The sequence below is a fragment of the Euleptes europaea genome, chromosome 3 (genome assembly GCF_029931775.1).
Source record: "Euleptes europaea isolate rEulEur1 chromosome 3, rEulEur1.hap1, whole genome shotgun sequence".
Taxonomy (NCBI): Eukaryota; Metazoa; Chordata; class Lepidosauria; order Squamata; family Sphaerodactylidae; genus Euleptes; species Euleptes europaea.
Window position 1 is genome coordinate 99,868,808 of NC_079314.1, and position 20,691 is coordinate 99,889,498.

Below are 20,691 nucleotides of genomic sequence, written 5' to 3' on the forward strand. Positions count from 1 at the left end.
AGGAAGGAAGGAAGGAAGGAAGGAAGGAAGGAAGGAAGGAAGGAAGGAAGGAAGGAAGGAAGGAAGGAAGGAAGGAAGGAAGGAAGGAAGGAAGGAAGGAAGGAAGGAAGGAAATAACTTGTGTACTGTAGCCAGTGAAAACTCTACTATACTCTCCCCAAATCTATGAATAGCTATTACCTGAACACAGTTTGTATTTAGGGATGAAAAGCAAATTCAGATACTTCTGAACCAGGTGCTCTCATGCCCATCTGCATTGCTCATGGGGAAAACAGGGCAGATTATACCACTCACACAGTCCATATTGTGACGTGTCGATAGACTGTCCTGTGCCTTTGGTCTTGGGGACTCTTCATGAGCGTTGTGTCCAATGAGGAAAATACTGAACGGGAAGAAGAACCTGCTCCAGCAGAGCATTAAATGTAAGCCAGGCAGGGAAGTCTTCACAAAATCAGAGCATCCGACAGCAACTTTGGCTTTCCTTTGTGCTCCTCAGTAAGTCCTGATCTCTTGTTGCACTACCTTCAAGAGTATCTGCAGTTTCAGCGTAAGGTAATCTGCAATGGGAAAGAGAAAGAGCAGCAGTAATTCATCTGCTGGTGTTTTAAAAAGGGGAGCTGTCAATGATCAAAGACTGTTAAGTAAAAGAAAATACTGTAAGAGTGTTATTGTGTTAAGCTTGTTTGTATTTCAAGTAAAAAAATAATATCATTAGTTGACTTTGCCTGTGTCTTCTATAATGTTTGTATCTCTGGTACCTGGCATTAAATTTTATGGTACACATGGCCTGGCCCAATGAAATGACATTTATGTCATATTCGGCCCTTGTAACAAATGAGTTCGACATCCCTTATTTACACAGCTCATGCACGATCATGGACAAACATAAGTAATCCTCTAGGTACCAGTGTCCATAAACAGGCATTGCAGGAATTTGATCCAGTCCACCGTGGTGCAGTGACCACAGACTCCAGGCCTCCCATAGAGCAAAGCAAGGCCCAGCTTCACCCCACTGTTTCTGCAAAGGATACATGTGGAGGATGCATATTGGCACACTGGCGGGCCATTTTGAAAAATGGGGTCCTCCCATATCCCCATCCAGCCTGTCCCCTCTGTTTGGCCAAAGAACAAGAGCAAATCAATGGCGGAGAGCTGGACATGGGAAGTTCACATACCCCTCTCACTCCTCCATAATGTCCAGGTACGCAGAAGACCCCCGTGCACATACTGGTGGTGGTGGGGAACCAGGCTCTATTATGCCCTATGGAGATCTCTCTGCACTTGGGTACTGTGCCAGTGGTGGAGTAGATTGAGTTCCAGGTCTAAAGCAAAACTGTACTGAAGCCAATAATGCAAAAATTAATCCACAGTTTACTCACAGAAGGTAGTACAGCAACAGTCTGGCATTGACCTTTGGACGAGCAAATAGTAAACTGGAAAGCCGCTCAAAACCATGGCGCAACCGATGCTGATGCTTACTGGATCAGAGTAGAAAGACATCCCCACAGTGAAAAGGCAGATGAGCGTAAAGGAAACAGGAATGAAAAGAGGAACCTGGGTGTAAGGGAGAGGGACACAGATTTTGCTAAATGTAACAATGTTTTAAGTAAGTTTTCTCACTATATTTTAAATCCCACCAGACTGTATTCCTCATGCCTTTTCAAACTAGCACAATAAATTTTGCTGTCACAGAATACACATGCACAAACCCCTCCTGAGCATAATTTTTAACCTTTTATACCCACTTGATTTTTGTCATTTTCCTTCCCTGTTCTGCAGTGGGGCATAGGCGTCTTTACCAACACACATAAAATGAATAAACTCAGCCACAAAATTTACTGGGTCACCTTGGACCAGTCGCCCTAACTTAGTTCAACCGTTTTTATTTTGCATTACTATTCTATAGATCCTGATGTTTTTACCCTGTTAATTTGTACTTTGTTAATTTCAGGTTTAACATTTTCCTTTGCACTTACTAAAAAAAGAAAAAAAAACCAAATCCAATCAGAATTAACTATTGCTGCTGCTACTATGCTCTTGCATTAACCCTATTTGCTTCAATGTGGCTTACTCAGGGCAGCTTCCCAGTCGATCGTGCCCCAAAGCAGGTCCCATGCTACATAGTGGTGAATACAACATTCTTTCATGCAGTCAGCACAGCATTAACCCTTTCCATTTCCCAGCTGGGCCATGCCTAGTAGAGGATTCCGATTGTTGCCAGATGAATGCTGCCATGTGCTAAATCCATGCATGCAAATTCTGACAAGAAAAGTTTGCATGGTTGAGAAAAGTACTAAGCATTCTTGAGCCCAAAGGTATGGGAATTGGAGATTCTGGACCTTGGCCACTAGAGGGCAGTAGATGAATGTACGCTGACTGCAAAGGTTCCAGCTAAGATTATATTTATCGCAGTAGTATTAGAGACTGGTAGTTTAGTCTATAATGTCACTGCTGTTTAGCATGTTTTTGAAAACTTTTTCAAAAGATATTTTTTCCCAAAAGCTAAAAAATAAAAAACCTTTATCCAACATCCCTACGAAGGCAGCAATCCTGAAGGGGGACGGCGAATCGACTTAGGAGCTGGCCTGACCCCGCGCTGACATAAGTGTCCACTTATCCTGGGACAGGGGGCACTTACACTGATACAAAGGGCATTCAAACCAGCGCTGGTGAGCCACGCCACTGTGCGGGACTCTGCCACCAGCACTGCTAAAACGGCAGCAAAATCCCAGAAGAGGCAGAGCTAACATTAATCAGCTTCCTAATCCCTTTCACCCCGGGAACTCCCCCTCAAGCAGCAGCATTGCTACGCCACCTTTTTTGGTGGCATAGCCTCATTTTGCTCAATGGGGGCATTTTCAGTTTCTAATATAGTTAATTCCTTTTTCTTTCCTTTCAGCGGCAGGGAAGCCTCTGAGGAGGCGGATTAGCTGCGCCACTCCCTGCCACCATAGATCTACCCCCCTTTCAGGAATGGGTTGCCCTATCTGAGTGTTATTGTCATATTAACAACACCATGTACCAGAAAGTAGTAATGATAAAATATCTTGCCAGATGCAATTAAGTTGCAAAGGTCAGCAGCAGGGAATGTAGTACCAGCAAATCTGTTCAGGCCCTCTTATTACAAATGTGGTCTGGATCCGGTTCTTGGGAATATCAATTACACCTTGTACTGGGTGACAGCAGATAAATTACAGTAGCCCAGGATAATTATGGTGAACAATGAACCACAAGCCCAGCTAGACTTTAAATGAGAGATCCATCAATGGGTCTTTTAGAAAGTAGCCACGAGAAGGGACAATTTGGATTGTGGCCTTAGCACTGGGGAAAGGTAGGTTTAACTCTTTCCTCCCTGCATCATTTTCCCCATTAGAAATCCCTTCCTCACTGCTTTTAACTGCAGAAGGGTGGGGGGGAGAGAGAGACACAGCATAACTATGATGCAGATGAGACCTCTGACAGTGGGTCAACAGGAGTTGGTTCAGCCTATGTTCCATTATGAAGAACGGCATTCTGTGGACCGCCCAGAGGAAGTGGACAACAGACAGTTCTGTGCATCTGTGCTCCTGACTCTGTGAAACTATCCGATAAGCACCAAATGGTGACGTGTTATGTCTTAGCCTGGAATTGGGATAAAAGTTCATTCCCCAGTACAATCGGGGCTCAGTCTTTTATGCTTGTTAAGGTGGCTGGGCCACAGCTGTAATAAAACTGTTTTCTTGACTAACAGTCTCGGGTCTCTCTACTCCGCGAACCTCTGTTTTCCCGGGCAGTCCATATTGGGAACTGTCCCTAGTCCTGACCTGACTTTGCCTCCCTCTTTGCTTTCTCCAGAGAGTACATGGCTCACAGCACATGCTTTGCATGCAGAAGTTCTCAGGTTCAATCCCTGGTGTCTCCATTTCAGGGCTCTCAGGCAGCAAGTGTTTGTAAAAGATCTTCCTCTGCTTGAGACTCTGGGCAACCATGGAACTAAATGGACCAATGATCTGATTCAACGATCAGTCTCAAACCAGCCTGTTCTACACTTCCTTCAGCTCCATGCAGGTTCTCAGTTTGCCACAATACAGAAGGCCAAATAGATGATTTAGGTTTCAGCGACAGCTCTTCTGATCTTTCATGTGTATTCACATCCTCCGCACTGGCAGGCATACCTCTTTGGATCCATGCTGGTGTAATTGGAATCCTGGATTACTTTGCTCATACCTCCATCTCTTAACCATTACATTGCATCAGCACATGGTGATAGGTCTAAATCAGAGGTAACACAGTGGTACTTGCAGGAGCAACTTCATTACCTGGAAAGGGCTTGGTATCTCAGGGTGACGGTACCGGTGAACTATAAGCCCAAGGGTTGACAGTCCGATGAAGAGCCAGCGAGAGAAACTGAAGAAGTTCAGGAGGTGGTAGAGCTCTCCCACACAAATCATGGCTGTGACCAAAGGGAGCTGAGGGGCGGGATGTAAAAATGAAATCGGTTTAGCAAAACTACACTCTCAGACAATACATGGAAGTAGCTGGAATCTGGAAAAGGGTCCCACCCCTCCACTTTGCATGGAACTATTCTGCACACCTGAGAATCCAACTTTAATCACATTTGCAATGGAACAATGCCAATGGCTGCAGTGGGGGGAAAGACTAAAGGAAGCAGGTTTGCTGATCTAAAGTAAAGTTAATTTTCAGGGAGTTTATTATTTTTTAGGGGGTGAAAACAGAAGTCCAAGGTCAGTGTTTACATTAAAGGGCAAGTCAATTACAAAATTCAGTATTTGGGAATAAATGGAACTAATCCACTGAAATGCTTTACAGAACATCAGTACGAAATGTGAGTACAACAATTAGGCTGTCAGCCGATGAATGATGAATTCATGTACATGCTTGCATATCAACAAAACCTCAACTGATCAATGCAGAAACTATGGGTTCTTTTCCTGGATAGCTGCAAACAACAACATGGTCTGCAAAATTACAGACCGTCTGATGTAGTGGTTAGTCTCTAAGATGCCACTGGACTTCCACTTTCTCTAGCCTAAGAGGCCTTCCTACAACTTCCCTGGTATTTTACTCAGGAAGAGTAACATAAGAAAGGCCATGCTGGATCAGACCAAGGTCCATCAAGTCCAGCAGTCTGCTCTCACAGTGGCCAACCAGGTGCCTCCAGGAAGCCCAGAAAAAGACCACTGCAGCAGCCTTGTCCTGCCTGTGTTCCAAAGCACCTAACAGGCATGCTCCTCTGATCCTGGAGAGAATGCTTAAGTTGCAGGAAAGACCCTTAGGCTGCAGGAAAGCTTCAAATTTTGCTGAGCATTGTGGGAGGATTCACACCTGTGTCCACAAGAAATATATATTTTAAGACTAATCTCATTTTTATAAGATCTATCATTTCTCAAATCACTTCAGACACTTGGAAGTAATTTGTCAGATAAGAAATTGTCTGATATTGAAGTAGAATCTTACCATCAGCATAACAGCAGGTAAGGGTGTGTGTCTTTGAATGTGGATCATAGAGAAGAGGGGAGGCCACTGCCCCTCCCTTGAAGCCACAAACAGGGTCCTGGTAGGAGAAAACAAACAATGTAAGAGCCTGACTCCTTTATTTATTACAAACTGCAGTGGGGATTAATTGCACTTCTGGGTAGATCTGCCAGGAGGTGGGTCCTTAAGAATGGTCTTGTTGATTGGTTGCCTTCTTGTTCCTGTGGTTATTTGTTCTGTGTCTCCTCTCTTTCATTGGCCATGAACCTTTACTAAAGGCCACAGTTACCCTAAAGCAGTGACCCCCAACTTTGTGCTCATAGGCACCATGGTGTTCCCCGATGGGAGTCTTGGCACCCATTTGTTTCTTCAACAATCTTCCCCAAAGCATAGAGCTAATCCTGACTTCTCCTTGCCTTACTGGAGAAAGAGGTGCTCCAGAAGAGCCCAAGAGGCAACACCTTTGTGTCTTCTGGGAGCCTCCATTCAGAAACAGCTGCCTCCATCATAGAAGGATACTTGACTTGCAGTCTCCCAGCATTTTGTGACTGGCCCCGTCGCCTCATGGCATTTTGTGATTCTCCCCATGGCAGCCATTTTGGGACAGTACCTGCTACTCGTCTCAACAGTTCAAAAGTGCTCAAGGAGATTGGGGACCTCTGCCCTAAAGCAATAGAATTGGATCTAATGCTTCCCGTGTGGCATAGTGGTTAAGAGTGGCAGACTATGATCTGGAGAACAAAGTTTGATTCCCCACTCCTCCACATGAACGGCGGACTTTAATCTGGTGAACTGGTTTGATTCCCCACTCCTCCACATGAAGACTGCTGGGTGACCGTGGGCTAGTCACAGTTCTCTTCAAACTCTCTCAGTCCCACCTAGCTCACAAGGCGTCTGTTGCGAGGAGGGGGGAAGGCGATTGCGAGACTCCTTAAAGGTAGAGAAAATCGGGGTATAAAATCCAACCTTCTTCTTCCAAACTGAATCCAGCTGATGGACTGTTTCCAGGAGCTACCAGTGACTAGGTGAAGAGTTAAGAACTCCCCACCACTCAGCGGTTTTCTATTGCTAATCATCTACTACCCATGTTGCTTTGAAAAGGAAAGGTAAACTGTCCCAGAAATGTCTTTCACACATTCACTTGTAGTGTGGTTGACTTTCCAGTCAGTCCTTACCGTTGGACCAGAATTGGGGAGAGCTGGGTTCAAATCTCAACTCAGCCACGACACTCAATGGATGACCTTGGGCCAGTCACTCTCTGTTAAGCAAATCTACCTCACAGGGCTGTTGTGAGGAAAAAATGGAGGAGGAAAGAATGGTATACACTACCCCGAGCCCCTTGTGGGGAGGGGGTACAATGTGACTGATGTAGTTAGGAGAAAGCTTTAAAAGCAGCTTCCAAGGTTTAAAAAGTAGCAAATAACTAACCTTGAAAATGTAAAGATTCCTCCATTCATGGTTCCAAAGCACGACAAGGCCACCAAGACAGGAATCACCGAGATAAGGCTCTGGCAAGCTTTCCGTGCAAAACTCTGAAAGAGACGCATGTTTGGGATCAACAACGTAAGGATCTTGATGAATGGACTCAAAGGTGACAGGAAGCAATAATGAAACGGCCTTCAGTGAGCAAGTGTGCCATCCAGCTCTGCTTCATTCTACAACTCATTTGTTTCTTATCCCTCTGATCTCTGCTTGCCACGCGCCCTTCAAGCAAGGTTACTCCTGAAGTTCATAGGACTTTCCCAGTTCCAGGACAATATTTGATTCATTTTTTTTTTGGGGGGGGGGGGTTTGTAACCAATCACCTACAAGTCTCAGAACCTCTCTCTTTTCTTGGTTTGCCTTCATTTTATGTAAGCCTTTCCTTTCTCCCTTAGAAGCTCCTTGATCCATTGATCTTGAGCAGCGTAAATCTAATGTTTGGGGGATATAAGGACTGAAATAAATCTTGCCATTGACAATGTAGCCTTGGGATCCCTGTCACTCAATAAAAAAGGCATTATGTCAGACACAGAGGCATTAGATTTATATGTTAAAAGGGGAGAGATATAACATGATCGAAGTTCCTCATAAAAGCGGCATTCCAAGAGGGCATGAGCTAATGAATCAATAGAGCCAGAAGAGCAAGGACAGGTCCTGTCTGGGTATGGTATGTTCAAAATTCTGCCCTGCATAACCATAGAGGGGTTAGCATTTCATTTTATGTAATAGGAACATTACCATTGTCATTGGCTGCATCCACATTGCCACTGTGAATGCCAAAGCATTTGCCGCTGCAACAGAGCAGCCACACAGTTGGCTAAACATGTGAATTTCTGCCCTGCTCTAGTTGCTTTTCAGGATCCCCACCTGATTCCTTTACAAGCAATCTGGACAAAAACTGCCTGCACCTTTCCCCTTATATTTCTGCAGTGAAAAGGGCTAGGGGTTTAGCAGTGCTTTAAAAAAAAGAGAACAGAAAATTTAGTGCAACTGGCAGATTGCAGCAATAGATTGTGGTAACATCGCTGACTTACAGCACTATAGCAATTTTCAGTTTTTAAAAAGGCCCTTGAAAAGCCCTCTGGTGGTACAGAAGAAAAATGGCACCAATGTGGGCGGGACCTTTAAAAATGTGCAACTTCTCGTTCATTCAACATGCAAATGTACTTTGAGTTCTTAATGGAAAAATCATAGCAAAACAGATTTGGGGAAAATAGGCGTAAAGCAAGGGAATACCTGGAGAGTGGACAGTTAGTGAATGGCATTGTGTAGTTGCTTTAAAAAGTATTTTAGTTTGAAGCCAACTTTGGCAAAACTTCTGTGTAGAAGCAGCCATGCATGGAATGCCAATTTGGTTCTGTTTAAACGTAGAAAGAGTTCTTGGTGTTGCCCTCTATGGGCTCGGCCACTTATGAACCCCTTGGTCTTGCGCGTGGACCAAAATGGATTCAAAAAAAGAAAGGGAGCATTTTGCCAGGTGGCTTGCAGAGACCAGACATTCTGAAACTGCATATGAATCATGCCCTGCTGAACCAGTATGTCGGTGGCTGCTGTTTGACACCTTGAGCTGGGAAAGTGTAAGGTTGTCCGCTCCCTAACTTGCTTAGGTTAAGCAAACACACAGAGGTGCCTCCCAGAGCCCTTTGAGAGAGTTTCGCCCATCTCTGTGGAGCGGCATTTTGCTTGTTGCCAACTTTGGGGCAAAATGACAGGCCCTCAGAAAATGAAATTTTGAGGGGCTCGGTGGACTGCAGCAGAAAGGAGAAACGGGAAAGCCTTGCTCTGCAAAGTCCATTAATTTGGGTACACCCCCGTTTCATAAGGTACAAAGGTAAAGGTTAAAAAAATGGCTCTGGGCATAAATTCGGAGGTGGGCACAGAGACTGAGACTCGGCCATAACGTTTTTGGTGTCACCCGGCAGGAATAAAGAAGAGGCAATGAGAGATCTAGAACGGAGGGGAGCTTTCATTTCCCAGGGGTTAGGACATAACCTAAACCAGTTTTATACAGAGCAGACCTGATACTGTTACTGGCAGAGAACAAAGCCGTGCTGTACCTTGATCTGATCTTGATCTTTGGTTGCGCGAGTGGATTCAGGTGACAGGGATTTTTTTTTTATTTTTTTACAGAGCCTTGAATTTCACCTCCATAGGAAAATGCCTAATTCGTCTCCGAGAGTATAGAGAGTTTTTGATGCCATCCTTCTGGGAAGAGTCATACTCAGAGCGGAGAATGTTTCCATGTAATTAAGACCAAATGGAATTTGTCATGGCTGCAGCTTTTAGGAGCCAGGCAGGAAAATGTCCTTCAAGATGGTGGCTGAGTGGTCAAAATGGAGCCTGAGAGATGTGAGCCAACACGGTGTGCAAACTAGGAACGTGCATCATTTTTTTCTGCTGTCTAATAGATGCCCACTCCAGGCACACCAGAATGAGCTCACACCTGTTGCGACATAGCTGGCCACTCTTCTGAGCTGTAATTTTCATCGGTTCTAGGGGATTGTTTAAAAACTTGCAAAAAACAGTTTGGCCAGAGACCATGAGAGGTCAGAAAAATGCAGGCAACCACAACTTGACAATACCAGCTCCACAGATCTGATAAATCATCAGCTGAATGCACTCAGTGGTTCAGTTATGTGCCTACCTTCAGAACATTATGGTTTTATACAATGGGTGACCCAGAGAACATTCTGACTTGACAGAACACGACAAGACAAACTGTATAGTTTTGCCTCCTTCCTTATCCCACCCCCCCAACACACACCTAGCAACCCCAGGGCACTTGCTTACCTTGTCCAGATATTGTAATGATTACTAGACTAATGCATGTGAAACAGTTTTAACAGATGAAAGACGCTGGCATGTATCCAGCCAGCCATGCTGGTGGCGAAGAGGGACCTGGCAAGTGGCAGCCCTATGAGTGGCTCCTCACTACTAGGCAGGCTGTTTATATACAAGGTATTTTCAAAATCAGGGTCAAGGGGCCAGGAAAGTGAAATGTAATTACATAAAACTGAAATCAAACCAAGATGCAGAGACCATTCACTAGTTTTGCTAAGTTAGTTGACACCTGTAATTGGTGGAGAGTCCCAGGTTTTGCTAAAATGGTTAATACCTACAGTAAGTAAGAAATCCCATAGAATAATAGAATCATAGAGTTGGAAGAGACCACCAGGGTCATCTAGTCCAACCCCCTGCACAATGCCAGAAATTCCAAACTATCTCCCCTCCCAAGGCCTTGTTTCACTCTGAGAAGGCAATAGTGCCAAACCTCTTTGGGTTGTGTGTGTTGTGTGCTGTCAAGTCACTTCTGACTTATGGCAACCTTATGAATTCATGACCTCCTAAATGTCCTCTCATTAACAGCCTTGTTCGGGTCTTGCAAACTGAAGACCTTGGCTTCCTTTGTAGAGTCAAACTTTCTCACGTTGGGTCTTCCTCATTTCCTGCTGCCTTCAACTTTTCCTAGCGTTATTGCCTTTTCCAGTGACTCTTGTCTTCTCATAATGAGACCAAAATACAATACCCTCAGTTTAGTCATTCTAGTTCAGTGATGGCGAACCTTTTAGAGACCGAGTGCCCAAACTGCAACCCAAAACCCACTTATTTATCGCCAAGTGCCAACACGGCAATTTAACCTGAATACAGAGGTTTTAGTTTAGAAAAAATTACTCATACATTAACATCTTTTGTTTTAAAAAGAAAAACACAATAACAGAGCTTTCAATGATACAAACAACTTTTTATGGAAAGGTAAAAGTTTGCATTTGGCATGCTTTTGAACAATCTAGTCCAGCTCCTGTATCTCACAGTGGCCCACATCTATAATCAGGAGGAAGCACATACCCATCAGGGCTAGTAACCCATGATGGACTTCTCCTCCTGGAATTAGTCCAATCCCCTCTTAAAGGCATCTAGGCTAGATGCCATCACCACATCCTGTGACAAGGAGTTCCACAGGTTAAAGCGGGTGTTCCTCTTTTATTGAGCAGAGAGAGAGTAACTGGTCCTCTGCACTCCAGCAGTGTCTTTTCTGGTGGCTGTCTGCTGGTGTTCTTTTGCTTCTTTTTACATTGTGAGCCCCTTAGGGACAGGGAGAAGTTAGAAAAGTGAAATATAAATACTGTCAATAATAGTAATACTGCGCAAGATTGCATTTACTTTTTTATTAAGCCAGCAGTATCCTAGTTGGATGGCTGCATCATGCTGTATTTCATGAACACTCACAGCTATGTGAAATTCTGCATGCACTTCTTTTCCAATAGGATTGGAGAAGCAATTCTGCGGTTTACCTTTAAGATCATATAAAAATTAGTTTTGTGTGACGTTCTCAAAAGCAAATCAAAACAACAAAGCTTTTAAGCAGCTGGCTACTTGTTCAAGAGTTTGGCAAAAGCGTAGCAAGTTACAAAAACGTCACCCGTTCCAAAAGCGATGATGCACATCAGTTCAGCATTCAATAAATGTTCCAAGAGTTACGTTTGGCATATCCCTGCCCCAGGAATCAGATGGATTGATGGTATCCGACATGCTGTCCGCGTGTCCAGACCACCACACGCACAGTTGTGTGTGTTCCTCTTTTATTTTCCAGGATCTCGGTGGAGGGGGGAGTTCAAACCTCACTGAGATTCCGGAGATGCCAACTGACCAAAGATTGATAACATCCGGCTTGCAACAGAAAACACCAAGGTGACAGGTGTAGCCTAACGGGTTGCCAATCTCCTGGACTGGTCATGGCAACCCTGGCAGATGTGTGCAGAAGCCTCTCCAGACCAAGTGGCAAGCCTGTGCCGCCATGGAAAGGACTTCTCTTCATCCCTCGAAACCAGCAGTCAAAGAGCAGCAGCCAAAGCAGTCCCTCCAGCAAACCAGAGGGCAACCATGTTCCTGTGTATCCTGCTCTAGTGAAAGCCATATTGTAGGGAATATGTCCAGGCATGTAGCCTGCACCAGCACCCCCCCCCCCTTGCAACATCGGACTAGTTCAGCAAAGCCATTCAGCAGACATTAAGATAACAATGACTCGCTCTTCAGCAACGATCTCCAGACATTAGCAGTGATCGCACCTTTTGTTTCAAGCCATTAAGCCAATCAGTGAGACTCCTGACTTCTCCTGGGATTGCAAAAGCCATTGGAATTATAATAGATTTCCAAATTCTCACTACCCCACAGCTTAATCCTTTGTCACCTTTTTGCCACCTGGGAACCTAGGAGGAGTTCTCCCCGCCCCCAGAAAAACAGTATAACTGCAATGCTCCCAGCCCATTCGCTCTCTCTCCCTTGGGCCTTCCCCTCCATACTGCCTGGCACTCTGCCAGAGTGGGTGTTCATGCTTGGACACCTAGCCCCCCCCCCCGTCCCCTTTTTATCCCCCAAAGCTGCATGGAATTCAGGACGAACAACTACTCTGAAGAGAGGTGCAGTATATTTCCTCCTCTGCCTGTCACATGGCGAAAGTTTCTTTATTCCTCTCTTTTATTCCTAGACTCTGTATGTTGTGTGATGTGTATGTGTAGTTTTGTATGTTATGTGTGAACATATAATCTGAGTAAATTCCTTTTAACCTAATTCCATTGCTTCTGCCTCTTTACTGGTCATGGTATGGACTCTGGTAGATAAAGGTTGCATCCCAGCTCAAGTTAGGCCCATTGCCGGTTATTGATTCGCTAATTCCCCCATATAACAATTCATAACCGGGCATTTTGGCTAACAGATTATTGGTGGAGAAAAGCGGGGCAACCCTGTGAGCATTTCAGCCACACAGACGTAGGAGAAAGTCCATGACCTTGTAAATTTGGCAAGGAAGCATGTGTGTGTATGTGTGTGTGGCTCTAGAGAGCACTATTTTGTGGGTTGGCTTTTCCCCCCTTCATCTCTGCCCACCACTCGTCTCAGCCGCCCGCCGGGCCACCTTCCCGGCAATGCAAGGGAGACGAGTGTGTGTCGCCCTGGGAACCGCATCTCTTTCTTGAGATTCCCCATTTTGAATGGCTATCTGGGATGGGTTACTGCAGAGTAGGTTTTGCACGTAGACATCCTGCACCTACATGTAGGCAAATATAATATCCCCTTTCTGGAAGATAGCTCGATAGGAAACCCCCCCCCCATTTTGCTAGGGTTAAAATACCTGCCCCCAGTTTCTTTTAAGCGGCCAGGAGAGCCCAGATTCTAAACACTGCAGAATCTGCCCAGTGGAAGCCTGCTTAGTAAATAAAGCAGGAGTCCATTTCAAACTGGCCAGGAGAGCCAGGAGAGCAGTTTGAATTGTCAGGGACCCTTAGCTGAAGGAGATAGGCAAGGCTACCCCTTTTTAAACTGCCAGAGAGCCTGAGTAGTAGTTGTTCTGTTTTGTGCTGGCCAGGTGCCAAGGAAATAGTCTCTAGGGCTGAGCCAAGGATATAACTCAGAACCCCTTGCAGAGACTTTGCGTAAGGGGCTAAGCAAAGGACATAGCTTATGCCCCCCCCCCAACTAAAATAGCCTTGCCCGACACAGGTAGGAATCCTGGTGGGTGGCAAGATTTTCCAGAGAGTGAGTAAAGCAAACTTCCCCAGAAACGTGAGGGGTCAGGCGACCTAGACTGCCTGCGCTCACCGCCCCAACTTCCCCAGAAACGTGAGGGGTCAGGCGACCTAGACTGCCTGCGCTCACCGCCCCAACTTCCCCAGAAACGTGAGGGGTCAGGCGACCTAGACTGCCTGCGCTCACCGCCCCAACTTCCCCAGAAACGTGAGGGGTCAGGCGACCTAGACTGCCTGCGCTCACCGTCCCAACTTCCCCAGAAACGTGAGGGGTCAGGCGACCTAGACTGCCTGCGCTCACCGTCCCAACTTCCCCAGAAACGTGAGGGGTCAGGCGACCTAGACTGCCTGCGCTCACCGCCCCAACTTCCCCAAAGACGTGAGGGGTCAGGCGACCTAGACTGCCTGCGCTCACTGACTCAGAAAGGGAAATTAAATAGCAGACGGACAGGAGAGTCCTGACTGCGGCCGAGGACAGGAGAAGCGAGTCACCTGATTCCTCCCCCCCCCCTTCTTGGAAAGTGACGGGTATAGCCGGCGAGCGAGGGCTCAGCTTTCCAGAAGGTGCATTTTTGAAATTAAGCCCCGCCAAGGGTTAGGAGGAAAGGATTAAACTGCCTGAAACTCTCTGCCTGGAGTAGAGCTCCTTAAGGGTAAAGCCAGGAGAGACTTAGGTTTTTTACGCCATTTCCGCCCGGGGAGCATTTTTAAGCCCCGTCAAGGGTTAGGAGGAAGGGACTGAACTGTTTTTGAACCATCTCCACCCGGAGTAGAGCTCCTAAAGGGTGAAGAAAGGAGAGGATTGAACTTTTCACGCCACTTCCGCCCAGGGAAGAAAGTAACTAGTAAACAAGATGTTTAAACAGCAGAGTAGCCTCCCATGTGTGGCAAGGTGGCTTGCTAAGAAGGGTGATTGTCCGTGGGAAGAAAGTAGCTTTTGCACCGAGAACCCAATTGCAACCTTGCATAATGCGATCAATGCCTTCTGCGAGAAGGACAAGCCGTCCTCTTCACAGAAAGATAAATATATAGCTTGGGGACTGTACACAGCCCTCCAAGACTGCATATCCATGTTAAACGAAACCAGGAAGGTTTTTGCCCAAGTACAACAAAAGGATGTCCTCTTGCAGAAAAAAGAAGATAAAATCCAGAGATTAGCCACTGAGAACCAAACAGTAGCTGCAGCCATGTTAGAACGCATCAAGGAAAAAGATGCTCTAATATCGCAAATTAGGGAGTTGGAGAACCAGGTAGAAGAAATTAAAAACAAGCACGCCCGTGCAGCCCAGGCCGCAAAGTACCTGGCAGAGCAAGCCAACCAAAATTTTGAGGCTGCTTCCCATGAAGCATGCCAGAAGGAGATTCACGCTCTAAAACAAAAGCTGGAGCTCCAACATTCACTGATCAGCACGGTGCACCCCCAAATACTGAACGCTCTCCCCATGCACTCGATCATCCATGAGGCAGGGACACAGGAAACTCTAGCGCACGCCCCACAAGAAGCCGCCATAGAGGGTCCCCTCCCTGTTAACCCAATCAGGTCCCCAGTGGTCCAAGTCACCACCGGAGAGGAAGAGCATGTCCAAAAGCAGGTTAAGGAAACAAGACAGTGGATCAAGGAGGAGCTGGAAACCATAGCCTCCTATGTGGGCCCCTTTAACCAAGACACAGCAGTCTCCTGGCTTGCAATAGTCTCCGCCTCATACCCCACGGCTGATGAGGCTGACTTAACAGCGTTAGCTCTACAATGCACCCCTCTCCAGGAGCAGGCACGGCTCTTCTCATTCATTGCCTTCCGCGGATTGCGCAACAAACCAGTGCTGGTCTGGATGAGGGAAGTGCTGGAATTCATTAAACCCGGAGAATCACTCCCAGCCCTCTTTTGGAAGGAGTACCAAGCCCCAGAAGAGGAACCTGAGGCATATGTAATGCGCAAACAGCTCCTGGCACGCTTAGCTAAAATTGTCATTAACAATCAACATGGGGAGCCGGACTACAATGATAAAAACTTCACAGTGGCATTAGTAGACAATTTGGACCCCGACACCAGAGTTATTGCCGGCCTGATATCTGTGGGCGACACGCCCTGGGAAGGAGTAAAACGGAAAATTTGGGAGGCTGCTAGACTTCTTAGAATAAAACAAGCCCGAAGCGCTGAGAGTGAAAAGCTCCCTCCAGAACAAATCCAGGTAGTCACCTATTCCAATGACAGCCCCCACTCTCAATTCAGCCCAGATCAGGCTCCGCAGAGTTCACAAAGGAGAGGTTGGAACCAAGTTCAGGAAAAAGAGGCAAGCCGAGGCTGGAGAGAAAGAGGCTCACGTTTTAAACACTCGCAGCCTTCTTCCTTCCATTCTCAGAAACCCTACCCCACAGGCGACTCTCGCCCAGCCAACTCCCTTCCAAACGCTTCCCCCTTACCTGCAGAGACAGGGCACAAAGCAGAATTCCCACAGCAATTCAAGTCTTCTGTGTATAAGCCCTCCTCCGCTGCAGGTCAGGATCCCCTCCGATTAATGGCATGGGGTCGCTTGCAAAGCAGAGGGGCAAACATGGAGAGCTTTTGCATGCAGCCCACAGCGGTCTTACTCCGCGCTCTTGCTGATCTAGACAGCCCCGCTCCAACTACTGACCCTAGCACTAAAGGTCTTCCCCTTAAGGGAATGGACAGAATCAAAAGACTAATTCAAACCCAGAACCAGCTAAAAACCTTAATAGAAGTGAACAAGGCTCTGAAATTGGAACTAGCCCATAGGGAAAATAGAATACAAGAATTGACAAAGTTTAACAAGGAACGAGATTTGGAGACTGAGAGTCTCCCCAAGAAGAATCAGGAATCAGAAGCTGCTCTTAAAACCAAGCAACTCCAGACTGACTTTGGCAAAATGAACCTCCAACTAGAAAGGAACAGAGTGGAAACTGACAACTTAAAATCACAACTGCAAAGTGTGCTGGAGTGTCATAGAACCACAGAAGCCAAATTAAAAACTCTAGAGAAATCCTACTTGGAAATGGAATCAAAAATGTTACAAGGTGGCAAAGCAAAAGCAGGATTTCCAGTGGCAGGGGTAGTCGTGCAAGAAATAGGACAGCCTGGCAAATCTCAGGCAGGCTCTCTGTTTCCAAATGCATTAAAGAAAACCCAGCCCAAACCAGCCATTCAGTCAGACCAGAATTCTGACTCAAGTCAGCCTCTTCCTCTTCCCAACCTTACAAGCCTAAATGGGAGAGGATGCAAAGTGGAACCTTCAAGGACCAACACAAAAACTATGCCTCAGAGCCTCCCAGGACTGAAGCAGCATATTTGGGAGAGCTATTCACCCTTAGTGCAAGAGAAAGGCTGGAAAGCACGGGTCCAGAACACACCTTTTTTCTTACTGGACCCACTCAATACATGGAAAGGACCACAGCCTTGCTGGAAGGACCCACCACAAACATGGCAAAGTCTTGCATTTGTAGTCTGTTTAACCCTTGCTTTACAGAATTCACTTGGATATACACAGGCTCCTCTGCCTGTCTTCTAAAAGGAACTCTGTATATGCACAGAGGTGCCACCTCATTAGGAATACAGTTCTTGTGTCTGGATTTTTATTGTCCTTATATAGATGTTCTGAAAAAAGTTCATACCTCATGTGTTATATTCTGCTTCTATCCTTTTATTTTGGAGTCTAACGTTTTAAATTCATTCTAACTTATTGTTGATAGTTCAAATGTTTTCAACTTTGTTTTGCAGCAAACAAATTTATAGAGCTGTTCTAAACAAGCACCCTAGTAGAACAGCTTCTTGGTTTCTCTAAGTTTGTGTTTCTTTCTTAAGTGTGTACCTTTCTTGAAAGTGTGACTGTGTTATTTTGACCTAATTGATCTAGTTTGTGTTATTGCTAGCAATCTGCAGCTATATTTCTTATAATCAGGTAACCCATGGTGATCACCTTTAGTTTAATAATTTTTCTATTTGAAGATTTTGCAGTTTTCTTGTATGTCATGATGTGCAGTTGTAATGAAACCTCCCTGGGTCAGAGAAGTCTATCTGTTACAGGAAAAGGATAGTTATGTAATGTGTTTTTCTCCTACAGGAAACAGAGTTGTGTGTGTGGTAAATATGATAAATCAATATTTAGGGTACATGCTTTTGTGAAGATCCGGCCAATCTCACAGAAACATCTGCCTTGGTTCCCCAAAAGTACAATGCGGTTTGCGCAAAATTGGCATGGGGCACCAAATGGAAATATGCAAGGGAGCACGACTCCCCAAGTGCCTGTATGTTTGCAAGTGAAACTAGTATGTGTGTGTGTGAAATTATTTCTGTTTGCACATAAGGATAAGTTAAATATAAGGTTAATTTTACTGCGCAGTAAAAGTCTCCTCTTTAGTAAATGGTAGTATATTTGTAAACCTAGATTCTGCCTTTTGTAAATATGTGAAAAGTGAATAATGAAGGGGGGTGAGCCCCACGTGCTCTGCCCCTCCCCCCAAAGCTCCTGGCCCCTCTTCATTCGGTTTTATAGCTATTATTACTGTGCTGGAGAAACATGAAGGTGAAAGTATGTTGACATGGTGTGAGGGAAGAAGGTGTTTAGCATATAATAGATAAAAGGATGGCTAATGCTTTGGGACTGCAGCCCATAAGCAGCGGCAAAAAAAAGGATTGTATTGTTATAAGGTCAGTGAAGAGTTTTGAAGTGTACATGAATAAGATGGTCTCGAGAGTGGTGACTAAAAATAAGGTGGGGCTGCAATCCTAAATGATGCAGCAGCTGAATGAGTTCATCCAACATGGTAATAATCTGTAATCTAAGCAATAGGATTCCCCCCCATTTTAATTTTTTGTTCCTCCAAAATGTTAGGGTTGTTTCCAGGAAAACAGCAACCCTGGGCTCTCTAGCCCCCTGAAGCAACCCCAAGCTCTAATTTTAGTTACACGTTTTGGCTCTTGCCTGTCATGGCAGATCCCATTAATGCAGCTCAATGTACATAGTGCACTCTGCGCATGCCCAGTGGTGCCACACAGCCTTCTGGCGCGGGGTACACCTCACGGAAACAATCCTTTCCTCCTCATGCATTCAGAGGAAAGGAGGGGGGGAGAAGATATCCAATCTACTTTTTATTTTTGAACTACTTTTATTTTTGAATTTGGAACTCTTTAAAGGAATGAAATATAATCAATTTTTTATTATAAAGTTGAGAAATCTTTGAAGTTTACACCTGATTTGAAGCCGAGTTGAAGTTTTTACTCGATTTGAAGTTGATTTGAAGCTTTTGACTTTGGACTTTTGTTTGAAGAGAAATATCAGATTTTGAGCTGGGTTCACTTTTTTTTAATTGTTGTATGATTTTGATCTTTTTTCTGTTTTTAAGTTATTTTTGAGAATTTTGAAAAGCCCTGATTTTTGTTTGTTTCAACCTGGCTCCTTCATTCCCTGGTATGCTAACAAGGCTATCTGGGATATGAAGGGCGGGTTGGAGAAGCAAACCGCCACTGGAAGGGTCTCTTCCTTCCCCTCTTGTGATCTTGTGATACACATTGCATGGTATTCATTAACAGTCTTGTATTCTGACCCATGCCAACCAACCAGGAGAACCGGGAAGAAGAGTAACGTCCCCCAACCAATTTTGTTCTGTTTACAGTGTTCAACTTTCTCTCCTTTAAGAAACTTCAATGCTTTATGCATACTACAATGTGTACTGTCTTTGATTATTAATGGCAGCCTGCATAAGGCTGCTCCCTGATCTAACTTGCTCAAACGCCACTTGTCTCTATCATATGAATACCTGCCTGCTTTGTAAGAACTTAATAAACAACCAGGTACTCCCTCCCCTTGGGAAACAAGGGGAAGAGGAACAAAAAGTCTTAATGCTCTATTTTAGCCTTGCAACTCTGCTCTCAGCAACCAATGCTAGTTATATACATGCCTGCTAGGCTTTTTTTTGCTAGATTTTTCCCTGCAGGGACCCTTCTACCAGAAGAGCTGACTGCATTCAGCTCTCTCCGCCTCAATGGTTTTGTTTGATTGTTTGCCTTGCCTTAAGGTTCAATGCGAGTGCAAAGCACCCCCCCCAAGCCATCAATGTGTCTAAGTAATATTGTTAAGTATGCAAGCCTCTGCTCCCGAGCACCCACCACTACTACTGGAACTCCCTGCTGTATGCTCCTCCTTTGTTCCTCTATGCCACCTCCAGGCAGGAGACTCCTGATCAGCAACAATCCTGCTGCAGCCAGCCTGCGGGCAAGGTGCCCCAAAGGTTGCCAAAGGAGCGAGGGTAGTCAACAATGGGCTTGCGAGAATGCACAGGGAAGGGAACAACTACAAAATCTTTCCTTGCTAACAGGGCATGATTAAAAACTGGATCTGTGCTTTAAAACCAAGTGTCTCCCCCTCCCATATAGCCAGGGTAGCAGTCAGTTTCTGTGTAACCCTCGTATCTATGCATTGCTGTAACTGGTTCAAATGGGACCCTGCGCTGACATTAATATCCAGGGCTCTCTCTTGTGCCAACCTCCTGGACAGACCTGGACATGCCCCAAAGAAAACATCCAAGATCCAGCGGCCACTGCTTTGATTGCTCTCGCCAAGGAGGGAGAGGGGTGATTTCATATGTGTATTCTTCAATGTGTACAATACAGGCTGCAAGGGACTGCCCCTTGGAGCCACTATGTTTGTTTTGCCTAGTTTAAGTCTGTGAATCTCCCATATGTTTTTATATCATTGTGTAGTAACCTTTCAAGCATAAGACCCTAGTCCCCTACAACTAGAGACATGCACTTTCTGTGTGAATTTTCTTTGAGGTTTAAGTCTTTATTTTTTCCAAATAAAATCATTTTCTTGCAAGGCATATGATCAAGAATGAAAATGAGATGTGCAGTGCCCGAGCCAATCTGCCTCGAGAAGAAGAGCCAATTCCAGCCGGTTGAAAGCAACCATTAAGATTTTGTTTAACCCTTCCCCGACTGTAGAACTTTGAGCTCTTTTGAGACTCCAGGGGGGGAGATGCTATGCTTTTCCTTTTTCCACGATGCATTCGGAAACCAGCGGGTTGTTTTTTCTTTTTCTTTTGTTAACTATCCTTTACTTCAAGTGCACAGAGTTTTTTTCTCCTGCCAGCAATCATGCCCAAGGTTTTTTTTTTCTCTCTTTGCACAATATTTAACCATGTTATTCTTTACTCATTAAGTGCCTATTCCTGTATACAAATATTTAAGTGCTGGTTTTAG

General features: G+C 45.2%; 1 protein-coding gene across 1 annotated transcript in view; it reads right to left on the bottom strand.

Moving 5' to 3' along the window:
• Nucleotides 1–492: 492 nt before the first annotated feature.
• Nucleotides 493–20,691, bottom strand: part of LOC130474280 (cystine/glutamate transporter-like) — a 34,364-nt gene continuing 14,165 nt past the window's right edge. Inside the window, exons 8-12 of the mRNA XM_056845831.1 lie at nucleotides 6,904–7,007; nucleotides 5,458–5,554; nucleotides 4,299–4,448; nucleotides 1,380–1,554; nucleotides 493–557 (exon numbers count right to left, since the gene is read on the bottom strand). Of these exons, the coding sequence (XP_056701809.1) occupies nucleotides 493–557; nucleotides 1,380–1,554; nucleotides 4,299–4,448; nucleotides 5,458–5,554; nucleotides 6,904–7,007 (591 nt within the window). The remainder of the gene's footprint in view (nucleotides 558–1,379; nucleotides 1,555–4,298; nucleotides 4,449–5,457; nucleotides 5,555–6,903; nucleotides 7,008–20,691) is intronic.